This window comes from Cyprinus carpio, chromosome A5 (assembly GCF_018340385.1).
Source record: "Cyprinus carpio isolate SPL01 chromosome A5, ASM1834038v1, whole genome shotgun sequence".
In the NCBI taxonomy this organism is placed as follows: domain Eukaryota; kingdom Metazoa; phylum Chordata; class Actinopteri; order Cypriniformes; family Cyprinidae; genus Cyprinus; species Cyprinus carpio.
This window is the reverse complement of record NC_056576.1, coordinates 28,854,193-28,870,445: the sequence shown is the minus strand read 5'-3', so window position 1 is coordinate 28,870,445 and position 16,253 is coordinate 28,854,193. Positions and strand designations below refer to the sequence as shown.

Sequence of the window (16,253 nt, the reverse complement as noted above, 5' to 3'; positions counted from 1 at the left end):
GGGTTTCATATTACTTATGACAGTCCACCTTTCCATTCATACTGTCTCTGTGGAAACCACTTACAAGCAGGCTACTAGCCTATTATTAGTAGCTAGTAGCAAAAATAAATCTGTCAACGTTTTAATCTTGCTGTTTTTTGTTGAACCCACGTGAATATTAAAAAAAAAGTAATTTATTATAATGATGATGATTTCTTGAGTACAATTAATTATTTCAAAGTGCGATCCACTCAAAACAAACCACGTTGTGTGCTTCTTGCCACAAGGAGGCAATGTTGTAAAATGGAAGCGGGTTAATGCTTTTTATTATTTATTTTTTTTAAATCAGCTATATCATATTGATAATTGTCTGTTAAGTAAATTATACATTTAGAGTACAGCAGTATTCGAAATTGTTGTTATGGCCACCTGTGGAGGGAAAGGGGGCTGTAAAAAAAAACAAGGGGGATTTCTCGTTTTGAGAAATTTCTACTGAATGGAAGGATCATTATACTGAATACATGTAGCAGCTGCACAGAAACCCTCTTCATTTTGGTCAGTAACATAGCCCAACAGGCAGCAGCTTGTAATGGCATTTGTTACAATAATAATGCCTGTGGTTCATAAACAATGGTAAGACAGAAAAAAATCATCTGATGTTTCATAAGTCACTCATGGATAACAGAAACCAAGCAAGAGTCTGTGGCTGATCCATCTAAAGTTTATTGTAAAGGCTTCATTGTATGTATCAGTATTTTTACTCATCTGCACAATGGTTTAGATGGGATAATATACACAGGGTGCTAGAGCCGAGCTGTCACTCTGAGCATTTCACACACCTTAATTTGACAAATGTGCACTCCACATCCATAAACACCAAAAAGAAGATGAAAAAAAAGAAATGTCACAGTGTTGTGAATTATATACCCCGTATTAAAAAAATTGCATAACTGAATATGGTTTTCGGTTCTCTTGTCCTAACATAAGTGTTACATTTTCATTAAATGAGCTAACTGCCTCTTGATTTATGGTTAGTAGATTAAATTCTACAAATAAAAATTATACAGACATTTCATTCAGTATTTTGGATATAGTATTATGTTTCGTTCAGCACTGAAAATGAATAATAAATTCAGATTTTCAAGTAATAGATATATGAATCTGACCTGTGTAAAATTGCCAGAATTACTTAATGCCTATACTGACAGTCTGGCTGTGCTTAAAATGTTTTATATCTGGCAATGATAGTGGAGCAAACCAAAGTTAAAACTCTTGTTTACAAGGACTATGATGGGCTGGGACTATAATAGTTGTTTCACCCAGAAAGCCTCACAAAAGCAAGACATTTGACACTACAGGGGTTTGGTGTCAGGGCTTTTTCGGTCATCATTATCAAAGTGAGGCTGTCTTGATTACATCCTTTAGCTCGGTTTCTCACACTGTGAACAGACAGGTTCAAATCCCCATCCACAGCTACATATCATTTTTCTTCCACTGTCTCTAAAACAAGTAGGCCTAATTCATTCAGGAAATCAGCTAGTATCATATGTATTTAGTTTCACTGTGTGACTTTCGATCTGTGCTACTCTTAAATGACCCGCTCTACTGCGACTCGCCTTATAGAATCAGACCTAAAGAAAGTGAAGAAGAAATAATATCAGTGAAAAGAAATGCAAGACATTCAAATAATTATGAGAGAATGTGAAGAAGTATGTCTTGTACTGTAGCTTATAGTCGTATAAGTTATTACAATCTCTACCATGATGAAAAAGAGGTGGTAGAAAAAATCAAGACAGCTGATGAATCATTACTTTTTTGTATTTTATATTTTTTTTTTTTTTTATTTTTTTTTTTTGTTTTTTTGTTTTTTTGGTGAAGTGATGAACAGATCGCTGAGTTTAGTCTTGTGATATCTTGTGTTAAGTGTACCACTGGTAAAGCACAAGAATCTAGGTGACATTTGTGAGCCAGACTCACTTTTTTCGGTCTTCAATCTGTTCAACTTCACTGGATTCATCCACCACCTTTCCATTTACCATTGTCTGGGTGACCACCTTCACAATCTTCCTGGTTCTCACTTCAGGCTCTTCTACAAAAGGGATAAAGACAATGCTAAAACTATGAGCAATTGGATTCAAATAGAGAATTTATGCAAGTTCAGTGCTTTAAATGTAGTATTATGCTACTGCAGGTAACTCAAATGCTCTTTTTAGGGAGATCACTTCACTATAACTAATTTATTGTGCTGATTTACACTATCAAACAGCTGTTGACAACTACAATATAACTGAACTTAAAGGGTTCATATGATGCGATTAAAATTTTTTCTTTCTCTTTGTAGTGTTACATGCTCTTGGTGCATAAAGAAGATCTGTAAAGTTGCAAAGACTAAAGTCTCCACTCCAAAGAGTCAACCAAACCCTCCTAAAACGGCTCATTCTAATACACCCCCACATCTCTGCGTCACTGTGTGGGAAGATCTTCATAACGCTGCCCAAATGTTCACGCAAAGAAAGAAGGTGTAACTTTTATTCTCGCTGTTGCTGCTGCCACCATGTTGTGGAGTCGCTGTGTGTTTCATTGTGAAAGCATAACTACTTTGTTTGGCCTTCCAAAAAAGGACACAACTAGAAATCAGTGGTTAAGGTTTATTTACAACACTGTTCCAGAATAGTTCAACCTAAATATTCAGATGTGTGCAGCATATTTTACGGAGGACGAGGACTGTTTCGTAGCCTACAATGCTTCTGTGCACAAAGGCTATTTCTATAAAGTTGGGCAATTCCAATATTGCAAGGACAGTCTGGCGCTTCTGACTCACAGCCTGTAAGTACGTTTACATATTTAAAGAATTTGCCAATGATGATTCAAACACGAGTTTTGAGCAGTGTAGAGCAGCGCTTGTTGTTTGTCGTTTTTCCGATCACAAATGCAGATATGGTTTTATGTTTACATGGCACAATATACAATGCAACATGTAAAAACACAGTATAAGTCATAATCAGTAATTATGTCCCCACTGGATGCAACAAATGCCTCGTTTGTAATGGGTTTTATTGGTTTTGTCTCGTCGTGTCGGGAGACGGCATCACGGTATGTTAAGGGGCGTAACATTTCCGTCATATGCTTGAGGCATTCAGCCAATCACAATGCACTGGATAGCTGGCCAATCAGAGCACACCTCGCTTTTCAGAACGATGAGCTTTGTAAAAACCAATGCGTTTCAGAAAGGCAGGGCATAGAGGAGCAACAATAATGTACATTATGTGGAAAATAATGTTGTTGTTGTTTTGTTTTACCTACATTGCATTACACCAAATACACAAAATAATGTTGTTTTTAGCAACGTCATGACCCCTTTAATGATACTGTTATAGGGGAGAGTAGGGCTAATTGTATCTCTTTTTAATCCAGTGAACATTTCTTAGGTGGGTTTATTTTAGAAAATAATGCAAACCTTAAAACATTTGAAACATTTCCACCATTATTGTCCAGGAAAAATATGTAGAGTTGACAATGGAAACTAACATTAACACAGAGTGTCAATTTAAACAGTTCAATAGTAATAAAAAATAAAAATAATAAATAAATACCCATTTACAAAACTATATGTAATGTACAATATCTTAAACCATTGTTTTGGTCAACAAAAGTTATTAGTAAAAATTAAACTATTGTATTAAAACATATCACACATGGAAAAATGCTCCAGTTTCTAATGTAACCTCTGTACCCTGAGATAAGCTAACAACCGTTGTGTTTAACTGGAAAGTTTAAATGGGTAAACTCCTGTTTACTCTGATTTTGATTTGTTCATGTTCGTGTAACTGCTAGAACAAATGACACTTCAACCCACTAAAAGGGAGGGAAACGACTGCTATATAAGTCGTCTCAGAGTGGCAATCATCAGAATCTTTCGACTGTCAGTGACAGCTATCAACTCGCATGTAGTCTTATAGGTCGACAGCTTAAGCAACGCTCGTTCCCTTATCTCAGGGAAATGAGGTAATGTTAGTAACCGGAGCATTCCCTATTGAATGGTCTCTCCCGTTGCATTGAACATGCTTATTGGGAATGTATCCAATAGTGCCATGCTATAAGCAAGTGCAGAACTAAGCCGGAGCACCCGTAATGAGGGATTCTAAAACCATAAGCTAATTATGAGACCCAAGCCACCTGGCTGGGGACTACATAGCAGAACCCTTCCCCCTCACAGAGAGGATTAGGTGAATTAAGCAGACAAAATCCGTGCCTGGAGGGCAGGGACGTCTAGGTTGTAAAACCTAGTAAAGGTTGACGGCGATGACCATCCTGTGGCCACACAGATATCATAAATAGAAATCCTGCTGGACCATGCCCAGGAGGAGGCCATCCCTCTGGTTGAGTAGGCCCTACTGTCTTGACCGACGCTAGCACCAAAAGGGGGGCGGTCTTGAGCAATAGGTGCCGCAAGTCGGCCAACTGGAGCGGCTCAAAGGGAGTGCCCTGTAGGGCCCTGAGGACTATAGATAAGTACCAGTTCGGTACAGTATGAGAACGAGACGTATTCAGTTTCCGAGCTCCGCTCAGAAACTTAACGACAAGGTCGTTTTTGCTGACTGACTGGCTAGCCACGCTAGCCACGATGATGGCATGGAAGGGGTGCACCCCCTTATCCAGTAGCTCTTGCAGAAAGGTTCACACTAAGACGGATGGCTGTACACATAGAAAAGACTGACCATTTGAGGGCGAAGAGGTGTCTCACCCCTTAGATCCATGTGACTGACTGGCTAGCCACGATAGCATGATTTGCTATGATGGCTGCCACATATACTTTGAGCATGGGATGTGTGCACGCCTTTCGCTTGCGAGAGGAGGTCTGTCCTCAATGTTATCAGCTAAGGGGCTGCCGATAGCAGCTAAATCAACTCAGGGAACCATGTCTGATTCCTCCAGAGTAGGGCCAACAGAAGGACCAAGCATCTGACTTCCCTGACCTATCTGATGACCTGAGGAAGCAGGGAAACCAGGGGAAGGCATACAAGCGAGCGATGGGCCATTCATGGGCCAGGGCATCTCGTTGTTCCAAAAAGTAAATTGGGCAGTGGAAATTGTCTTTTGAATTGAAGAGATCTACCTCTGCCTCCCCGAAGACAGACCAGATTATTTGAACCATTTGGGGATGTAGGATGTAGTATTTTCCTGGCACTACATTGCCCCTGGAACACCATGTCCGCTCCTTGGTTCAATCTCCCAGCACATGAACTGCTCTCAGTGATAGAAGATTGCACTGTGCCAATAAAACGAGGTGTCGCACCATACTGTGAAGAGAGCGTGACCTGAGACCACCTTGGTGATTCATAAAGGCTACCACCATCATGTTGTCTGAGCAGACCAGGGAGTAGTTCCCCTTTAAGGCTGGTAGGAAGGTTTTCAGGTCTAGAAAAACTGCCATCATCTCGAAGCAGTTGATGTGGAAGTGTTGCTCCAGGTTTGACCAGGATCCGAACGGTGGTCTACCCTCGTACAGTGCTCCCCAACCCGAATTGGAGGCATCCAAATTACCACAGTAATTTTGTTGGGTGCGCACTGAAGGGCAGGTCCAATTTGAACAGAACTTCCATCACGCGCTAGGCAGGGGATTGGAGAGCAGACGTGAGCATTCTTTGAGGAAAACCGGCCTCGGCGGCACCTGACCCTCTCCTCTTCCTCTCTGCATATTGGTCAAGACCTCTTTTGAGGTTCAGGATCCAGCGTCACTCATGTGTGGGGTCCTTGGCGCTTGGGAAACGGGTAGTGTTTCACCACCAGGAAACCCCAGGCTCAGGTTTTGATTGAGGCTGGGTCATTGAGGGCACAGCTTTAGCAGGCTGCTGAATAGATGGAACCTTCTGGTGACTTGAAGCAGCCGCCAAACGAAATGGCTTCAGCAGGAAGAAATCCATGGCCTGCGATGACTTCTGCAAGCCAGACTGAATCCCACTACTCTGCTTTTTCTTTCTCTGAGGTGGGAGGAAATGGGAGAGCAGGCCAGGGAGGACAACCTTTGTGAAAGAAAGCGATCCACAAGCGAAGCAGGGCTAGACTCATGCTATCACATTGAGAGCATTCAGTCCCAGTGACCACAGCCTCACTGTGTGCACTGCCCAGACAAGCGATGCACTCACTGTGCCCGTCTGTGTCAGTCACACTCATGGTGTGACATTTGCAACAATGTTGCAGTGAAATTTGCTCAGAAAACAAAAAAAAAGCTGAACTTGCTTCGGCTTCATTCTTCAGAGTCCAGCGAGGAAATTATCTTTGTCGCTGAAGGAGAAAAATGAATGGCACTAAGTCGACTTAATAGCAGTCGGCTTCTCCCATTTTGGTGGGTTGAACATGAACAAATCAGGCTTCAGTATCAGCATAAACAGGAGTTTCCCCATAAGCATGTTAAACGCAACAGTAGAGACCATTCGATAAGGAACCTGCCTCAATTGGACGTTTAGTTTATATTGCATGGTGACACTTTCCTGAATGTATGTCAGTGTTTATTGTGTTCGCTTATTTAAATGCTGTGACAAAAATATGATTATATTGTAATTTTAGTTTTAATAATAGGACATTATAGTTTAAGATGATTTTGTTCTAAATGTCTGAAAGCAACATACAAATTCCCTGCTAGAGAAACCAAGCATTTTATGCAAATAAACCCCAGTCTCCCCTATTAGTATCAACATTATACAGGATTTTAATGTATTCAAGAAACTGAATACATCTTTAGTTTTTTAGTAGAACTATCCATTCAGAACAGACTTACTTTTAAGAGTGGGTGTCTCTTTTATCCTGAAAAAAAAGAAGGAAACAAATGTTATCAGAGACGTTTCCTTCAGCATTATCTGTGTATACTTAAGGAACTGTAATATATCAACAGAAAACATTTCAAAAAGCTTTGTTCAGTTTTGAGAAAACTCTCTCAGTTCTTACACTTCCTCTCCATCCAGCAGCCTCCGGTAGGTGGCGATCTCCAGCTCCAGATTCTGTTTGATACGCAGTAACTGCTCATAATCAGTTTTGATTCTCTGCATATCCAGGCGCAGCTGTGAGAGTTCGTCCTCCAGCTGTGTGAGTGTGCCCTGAAGACGCTCGATCTCAAGCGTGTACTTCTGATTTGTCTCTCCAAGGTTCCCCTCCAGAACACCAACCTGAGGTGAATCATAACATTAACATTTTCAATGAGAGCCCAAAATACAGTATGCAAGACTGTAGTATGATTAATTTAAATCCATAATTAGAGAAGGACTTCCTTTTATCTGATCTATAACCAGTATGTGTGAACTACTAGCTGAACAACCTGCTGAAAAGTCTTTATCACCTGTCCAGGCCATGAGGATGCAATGTGTTTTTAGACTGTCGTCACATGTATTACAAAGTGATTTTTTAATACAGGAGTAAACATATATGGTCATTGTTTACATGAGGATGGAAAGCAGATGGAGAGGACTGTGGTTTCCTGTGCTGAAGAACTAACCTTGACACGTTCTCTGGATATTTGTTGACAAACTATAGGCTAAATAAGTAAGTCCAAAAAAGGTAAAAAGAAAAACTCTGCAAGATTATGATGCCTCAAACATCTCCCTGACATATTTATTGACCTTTAACCACAGGATAGAGGATTTGACTGTTTGAAGGATGTTTATCCAAACAGATTTACAAATGAGTAATTTAACATAAGCAAATGATCATAAGAAGGTTGGGAAGAGGTATTTTTCCATTCGCTCTTGACTTCAAGCAATTCAATCTTGTCCACTCTAGAAGACATTTGGAAAGGGAACTTTCTCTTTAGTAGAAAAGAAAAGTAGGTAAGCAATTTGCCTTTATTATCTTGTATATAAACCTCTCAAAAATACTTTAGAACATTTTAAAGACGAGACACTGTTCTTCCCTCTTTCCAGGTGACGAAAGTCTGGTTGCATCAGAAGAACATATGAGATGTATAATTTTCAAACTGGGGTGCAGCATTTCAGGATCTATAAAAAATCTCTGAAAATATTTAAATATGTGAAATTATATATTTATATATATATATATATATATATATATATATATATATATATATATATATATATATATGTATATATATATATATATATATATATATATATATATATATATATATATTATTACTGATGCTGTAATCTTTACTGATAAAGACTTGTGTAAAGTGTTAATCTCAGATACAGATGCACTGTCAATCTAAAAAAAAAAAAATAATCCAGATAATACTTTTACAGTTTGGTTTAGTATGATGACATTGCCAATTATTAAGTCAAGTCAGTGATTTAATTTATTAAACATAAATATCATCAATAATAGTTTATATTTTTGTCAATTAAAAATATGAACAATAATATACGAACAAAGCTTTCTTATTTTAGGAAGGTGATCATCATATTTGGGGCTCCTTGGCATCATAAAGTTTGAAATCCCTATCATACTTTATGAACATGCACCAAAAATATAGAATTTCAACATATAAGCTGAGATCAGGTTTTGACATGTTTGTGAAAGATCTAAATTTTTCTTTTTTAAATCATATCTGTTGATTTTTTGACTCTGTTCTGATTTCCACTACAGTGAAAATATTTTTCATTATAAATTTCTATTTTGCAGCATGTTCATTACAATCCAAACAATTGGAAAAGTTTAGAAAACAAAAAAAATTGTGAGACTTTCCTGGAACTTATGGGATGCAGCTGTCCACAGTGTTCCAGTATTCTGAAGCATACACTGACATCTATTATTAACTGGTTACTTCAACTTCTTGATTTGTCTCAGTAAAAGTAAAAGTCACACTTTTACCAACTCTAGTGGACATTTCATAGACAAACTGCAACGATTTTAGGATAAATGTTCATTCATCTTTCACCTGTTTGCGCAGATTGTCCAGTTCCACCTCTAATGCCTGCAGAAAGCGTCGTCTTTCATTGAGTTCACTCTGAGCACATCGCAAGGCCTCGTTACTCTCCTTCACCTCCGACTGCAAAGTCTCCAGCTGTCACATATACACACACCACACAGAACACATATTAGTTCAAACACACCTGTGTTTGCAGTGAAATCATCAGTTTATAAATAGCTGATTCAGGTGTGTTGGCAGTGGCGTCTGTGTTGGATTGTACTCTGACCTTCTTCAGGTACCACATTTCAGTGTCCTCTTTATTCTTGCGTGCAATGCTCTCATACTGCACCCTTAGCTCTGCCATGATGGCTCCCAGGTCTGGGCCCTGGGCTGCATCCACCTCCACGTTCACTTGCTCATTGGCTAGACGTGACTTCATTGTGTTCTTCTCCTTCATGGAGACAATCATTTAAAATCTCCCCAAAGAGTATTTGCACACTTAAGCACTTAAAAGGTGTGAATTGCAATAGATCGCAAAATATCAAATGTAGCTACTAGTTGAATGATACCCAGTTAATGATAGTCAGAAATACTAACCTTTCATATTTAGTATATCGGCAGTGTATCTATTATTTAAAATCGAACAACCATATTTTTGCGAAGGGTTTTATTTAAAGTGTGTATTATCTTTCTTTAAGGCAAGACACTACAGGCACAAACATTGTTTTTTCATTCACTCGTAAAAAATTTTTACACTTTGGCTTTTCATAACAATTTTTAGACTAGTGGAAAGTAAAATCTAAGTGTTTTTGTTGTTGTTGTTGTTGTTGTTGTTGTTGTTGTTGTTGTTGTTGTTTTTTTTTGCTATCTATTTGCATCTGTAGATTTTATTCTAAATAACTTTTTTTTCTCCTGCACTGAACAAGAAATATACACTTTAATATATTTTTTTAATATTTTTTGTTTGGATTTTTGTTCATACCTCATTTGCCTGATTTTATACATTTTATATCTAAAAACATGGTGATAAGTTTTTGTGTGGTTTTTTTTCTGCCTGTTGACAGTACTCTCTAATTTATATTGCTTTATTAAGTGATAAAAATATATCCAATTTAATTAGATAATGCCTCATTTTCATATTTAAACATAACCTTTCAGAAACCTTAAAGTGGTTAATTTGTTTAGGGTTAAATGCTACATTTGAGTGGAGCCACACCTGTCTGACCAAACACTTCTTCACCTACTCTATTTGTTTGTGTACATGGGTGTGAGTGTGTTAATGTGTGTTTTACACACTGATTGCTCTATATATCTATATCTATATATCTAAAGACAACAGTTTGAAAAGGGTGTTTCTATATGTGCTGCACTCAAAGGCTTGATATTTGTCTGAATGACCACTGAAAGAAATAAGGCCTAATCTTGCTGAAAAAAATATCTATGTAATAGTATATTCTGACTAAAATTATTTTCACTATGAATTTTTTATATATTATTATTTATATATAGGACCTGTATATAGCTAACATATCTGTATATAAATTATATACAGGATTCCCAAATCTGTGCATATGCAAATACTTTTTAGTTGCAGTTAATATTTCCATGTTGTACATTACAGTACATTACAATATGCAAAAATTTATGTGCAAACTAGGGCTGGTCCGAATACCATTTTTTGAGCTTCGGTAGTAATCAACACCGAATATTCGAAGCTTCGGAGGGAGCTGCTGCTGCGTTCTATTTACACCAAAGGAGTGCAGTGTCGCATTTTGGTTACGTTTAGAATGAATAAACTTTTAATAAATTACAGAACAGCACGAGCCATTCTTATATGCTCCGAGAATGGACACTGCACTGCACTAGTAATATAACACACTGGTCTATTAAGACCAATACTTTTTAATATAGACTAGACAAATTAGTATTAGGTTGGGCTACTGTAGGCTACGTTTTTGTTTTTTTTGTTTTTTTATGACTGCTGCATTAGCAAGTATTTTCCAAGCAAAATAAGTGCACGTTTTTATCATATGTAAAATTACTGAATACCATGCCAGATAAAAGCAGTTAATTTTTTTTTTTTTTTTACACCAACAATATACTACAGGCGTACTAACAAAACTGAAGTGCTTTTTCAAACATGATGTGCTTAAGTGTTAGGCCAGTTTCAAATCGCACATTTGGCACACTGCCTTTGTCTTGTCCTCACTTAATTTAAAGTGCTCCCACACAGCTGAGGTCTTTGGCATTTTTTATATTAATATTATTAATGTTATGTTTTTGTGTCAGTTATGTGTTTAACCTCATCATGATTCTTCTTGAGGAAGTAGAGCTCCTCTTTCAGACTGTCCAGGTCTCCTCGAAGGGTTGCGATGATCTGATCATGATCAGATTTTGCCCGTCTCAGAGCATGACAGTCTCTCTCAACCGACTGACAAAGAGTAGCTTCTGCCTCCCATCTGTTTATGAACAAACAATATAATAAACCTTTCAACCTAGAAATTAGTACAAAATATTACAATACATTTCACGATGGATCTTCTCAGGGATTACAGGCAAAACTCACTTGACCCTAAAGTCATCCGCTGCAAGCTTGGCATTGTCAATCTCCAGCATTATACGAGCATTCTCCAATGTCTTTTTCCTCACCTAGAGAGCAGAAGTGTGATGTTAACTAATAAAAGATCTCATGCAATGACATCACTGAACATTCCTTCTGCTTTCTTGTCTATGAAACAACTAAAACCAAAGCAAAAACCAGAACTCTTAGTTCCACTAGATCATCAAACCTCTTGTCCAATCGCATGTGCTTGAGCCATCAGTCCCTCAATGTCGTGACCCTTGGGTGCTCGCTCCAACATCAGCTGTTTAATCTTCAGCTCCAGGTCAGCATTGGACTTTTCCAGAGAACGCACCTTTTCCAGATAGCTGGCAAGTCGGTCGTTTAGACCTTGCATGGTCTCCTTGTCACTGGCACCAGCTCCTAGACCATTCAGTGAGAAGTTGCTTAGGATGTTTAAGCCATTTCCCAGAGAAGTGGAACGAGACAGGGACAGAGTACTGCCTGAGGAGAGGGACACTGGGATTTTAGAGCGTCCCCGAACCCCACTGTCACGCATAGACATGCTGGAGAAAGACGGCTGGCGTCCCAGAGAGTGGCTGTGCGCAGAGAAGCTGGAGGTCATGGTGCTTGCAGAACCAGAGAGTATGCACACTGCTGGTGAAAAAAATATTCATTGGTTGTTAGTCTAAATGCAGCTTGTTGTTCACTTATGCCATATGAAAAGTACTATGAAAACACAGAATACCAATAGCTCTGCTTTACTCTCTTCATTAAACAGATATTTAATGCTATTTAATATTATACTGCAGTGAAGAATTACATTTGGAAAAATTATCCTGAAAACCTGTTGGCTGTTACAGATTTTTTACAAAATACAAAAATGTTGCAGTTTAATGACAAAAAGTCTTGGCAAAAAAAAAAAAAATGTGAATAAGAAATGTAATACTTACATGGATTGTGTCCAAATGTAGTGCAGCACCTGAGTGTGGTTTTGTCCAGGGAAGAACTGGTGGCTTTTATTTGTACTTGTTCAGGTGAGTCAGAGTATTTATGCTTGGACTCCTCCTGAAGAGCTGTTGACTATGGAAGTCAACGTCCAATCACATCCCTCCACAGGTAAAAGGATTATTCTTGGCTGAAACCGATAAAACACAATAAAAAATTTCCCAAAGCACCATCCACAGATTATATTGTACATTTGTCTTTGAAAACTGTCAGTAACAAATTATGTGATGCATTACCTTTATTTGATGAAACCTTTGCTAAGAGGCATAGTAAGACTTACAATTTTTCTATGTTTTAAAGTTAATACAACAAAATTATTTAGTGTCCATTTTGGTTTTGACCCCAAAATATCTTCTTTTATAGTTTGGAATGACATGATGGTGAGTAAATGATGACAGAATTGTCACTTTTGGGAGAACAATCACTTTAAGATAAATAACACTACTGACAATTAGTTTATAAAAGACGTGACTTCATATCCACTATGGGACAGGGTGTACTGTGATAACCATTACCCCATTTTTTTTGGTTGGTTTATAAATTTAGTGTATTTAACACTGTTTGAATTTTTCAGATCTAGGGTTGAATTTTAGTCTAGCTCCATGTTTAATCTGACTCCAATTTCACGTGATCATTAAATTTAGGCAATATTTCTATCAAAAGCTGATCACAGATATCGATTGTTTATTAATTTAGATATTTGAGTATTCTGAAAATCCCATACTTTTAATTATTCGTTCACTGCAGACCCGGTATCGCTTTAGAAGTAACATTTCGGCCGATTGAATGCTCTTCCCGGACACAAACTCGTCAGTCTGATCTTAAACATTGGATGCAGGGTAAATATCTACCTTTAAGTCGGTCGCGCCCTGCTTACTCGTACAAAAAGTATAGTTTTTATATATTTACGAAAACTGCAACTTATTTAAGACAGTGATAGTCAGAAATCGAAATGGACTCAATTGATGTGCCCCATGCTCCATCTATTAAACCTTTCGTATGAACAATCCTGAACACAGATTTGAGGTAATACCTTCGCTTTAATCTACTAGTAATAATGAATTAAGAATAATGCAGAATAAATCAAATATAACAATTTATTATCAGTCAGGTAAAATTGTATCATGCCAATTACATAATGAAAATAATTAGAAGCCAATTTAGAAAGGATAGTGTAATTGTAAATCACATTGTAGTTGTGTTGCAACTTTGCTCCTGCACAAAGACACTGTAGCCATATTGGGAACGGCCAAGTGATCCATGCAGGAGGCACACAAATTTAGCATAGTCACACATGTAACAGTTATCCTAATTTAAGACATATGGTCTAAAATGCATAGCAAAGCACTCAGGTGTTTTAGAGAATAAACTTAACTAGCCAATGTGTACATGTAGTAGCACAAACAACTATACAGTGTGCTCTGTAGGCACAATGTGTTTAACACAATTACATAATAGTATACCTGACTTCAGGAAGATACATAGTATGGAGCATATGAAATACACTCCACACTACGGGCTTTCTGGCAACAGAATCGCCCAGTAGTGTTTTGTCACTTCCCTTAAATACTCAGACCAGATAACAAAGAAATCTTCAAATCAGTTGTAAAACATAAAAGACCTTTTGGTTTTTTTAGGTTCCCGTGGTCACATCAGGGTCACACCTGGCTGGAGATAAACATTCTCACAGACCCCTAAAGGGGGGACACACCCCCTTCTCAGCAGAACACAATTCTACAAAAGTTTTCAATCTTTCTCATAATAATACAATGACTACTGTGAAATTGAGACCATTTTACCAATCGCACAAAGACCTTTAAAATGATACCCAAACATGAAAAGTTTACAATCATGAATCCTGAAGATATAGTAAATGTTTTTATGTGAGCGTAACAACTTTTAGTTGCCTGGACCATGTGCCCTGGGGGGAAGGAGGGGGTGAAGGTACCAAAGAGCAAATGGTCTTTCTTCCAGATCTTCCTATCTGTTTGTTTGGTCCACGAGGAGATCAAAGCCCATTGTTTTGGTGCATCTGCATTTGCATTGTGAGAGTTCCTGAAAGTCTGGCTTCACAAAGAATTCATTTCATAAGGAAATAATTTCACTCCTTACAGTCCTTCCCTGGTCCCTTGGAGCAAACTCTGAGCGGTCTACAAGGGGACATAATTAAATGATTTCCTTGTGATATTCATTACTGCCAAAGTTTTTGCAGAGCAGGCAACGCTAGTTGATGAGTAGAGTTGAGTAGAGTGGTCACCTGAAAGAACAACATAAAGACAGGTTGAGAAAAGCACTGCAGAAATCACATCAGTGACACGCTCAGTCCCTTGAGCGTAGGCATCCTGTGCCACCGCAGTCTTTTTGGTCAGGTGTGTTTCCACCTGTACTGGCTGTGGTGAAACTCAGTCTGTAGGATTACTTGATGTATCAGGTCCGTTGAGTTGATCAAGCATGAGTTGAAAGTGTCCTTCTACTCTAGGGAAACATCTGTGTCCAGTGCTGTCCTCCCCAGGATGTTTTTCTGACCTGCTGAGAAACTTTCTGTCACCTTCAGGCAGAAGGTGGGATTGCAGGGTTTGTCAGATCTCCATAGGTGAAGAAATAATTTCACTGATGATGCTCCAATGTGTGCAAGACATCTAAACAACTTCTGAATGACCATGCAATAACTGTACACTGATGACTTTGGTGATGTTGTGGGATGAGAAAAGAGGTTACAAAATAAACAAAAATACACAAAGGAACGATCATGTCAAAAGTGCAAGTGGTAAATAAGGTCTCCATTTTTCAGAGTCAAATATTCAGTAAATAGGTCTAATTTGATAGCCAAATTGTTTATTACCACTAGGTATTTGGTCTGGATGAATAAAAGGGAAGTAGCAAAATCGATATAACCGGTATATTTACCAGTGGTATGCATAATTAAAATATATCACCTAATTAAACATAGAAATACACAATTTCATAATTACCATCATAAAATTGCCTATAGTGATTGTTTTAATAGCAAAGCATTAATGCAGACCTAAAGTTTCATCTAGGTCAATCAGAGAATGAAATGAACAGAAAAAGAGATTTAAAACCTGTAGTTAAACTATTTTCAATCATTCTCTGTGCATTTGATGTGCAGGCCAGTCACACTTGATAATACAGGTCTGATTAGAAATGATCAGATCCTATTTATTTAGATAAATTTGTGTGGTCATTAGACCTATGTTGTAAACTAGTGGGCCCCCTAATTTGCAACAATGCTAATGATTGGACATGATAAATATTCTGTCCTAAGAGACCAGTTGCGTTGCTGAATAGGTCTCATTTTAGAATTTGTAAATAGAATTTTAATCATTTGATGTGTGACTGTTGCCATACAAGTCCTATGCACATTACAATGTTTATATACAGTACGTTCATAAGACCATAAAAATTGCACAAGATTTAAAAATTGCAAAAATGTTTGCCATAATTGAAATTAAAAAATAATTTCTTTTGACCTATATGTATGAGGTGAATAATGTGTGATCAGTTTGAATGATGTGCGTATTTTAGACCTGGATGTCCGTATGCTCAATACCAGGTAAGTGTATTGTGTAGTTGCAATAATGAAAGTGTGTTCTGTATGTTTGTGTGTATGTATGTGTATAGGAGATGGGTGATGTCTAGTCTACCATAATTTGTGTTGTATAATTTAGTTCCAGTGCTACACTGGGAGGTCATGTAATTACTTGTACAGTGCTGAGGTGTGAATGACCACTTGTAGTATCTCCACACCCATCTCCTTGTTGTGTGTGCAAGTTGGTGTAAGTGGGACCAGATGTCCTTGTGGAATTTGTCCCTCAGAGATGGCAG

At 37.9% G+C, this 16,253-nt stretch overlaps 1 protein-coding gene across 2 annotated transcripts; it reads right to left on the bottom strand.

Moving 5' to 3' along the window:
- Positions 1-667: 667 nt before the first annotated feature.
- LOC109075187 (keratin, type I cytoskeletal 18-like) lies at positions 668-12,490 on the bottom strand. Of its 2 annotated transcripts, none has more exons than XM_042756765.1 (10): positions 12,353-12,490; positions 11,629-12,056; positions 11,406-11,488; positions 11,142-11,298; positions 9,126-9,290; positions 8,867-8,992; positions 6,925-7,142; positions 6,758-6,783; positions 1,957-2,068; positions 668-1,610 (listed from the first exon to the last, which is right to left on the bottom strand). In XM_042756765.1, the coding sequence occupies exons 2-10, from the start codon at positions 12,022-12,024 to the stop codon at positions 1,568-1,570; spliced, it is 1,326 nt and encodes a 441-aa protein (XP_042612699.1). In that variant the 5' UTR covers positions 12,025-12,056; positions 12,353-12,490; the 3' UTR covers positions 668-1,567. The 2 variants fall into 2 exon arrangements, with proteins under 2 accessions (XP_042612699.1, XP_042612701.1); XM_042756767.1 differs by having other exon boundaries at positions 11,629-12,053; positions 12,353-12,485.
- Positions 12,491-16,253: the final 3,763 nt, after the last annotated feature.

Excerpts from the sequence above, each read along its gene's own strand:
- LOC109075187 (XM_042756765.1), bottom strand. The coding sequence starts at position 12,024 with ATGACCTCCAGCTTCTCTGCGCACAGCCACTCTCTGGGACGCCAGCCG. Across the intron at positions 11,299-11,405 it reads GCGGATGACTTTAGGGTCAA|ATGGGAGGCAGAAGCTACTC; the intron begins GTGAGTTTTGCC and ends GTTCATAAACAG. Across the intron at positions 1,611-1,956 it reads CAGATTGAAGACCGAAAAAA|GTCTGATTCTATAAGGCGAG; the intron begins GTGAGTCTGGCT and ends CACTTTCTTTAG.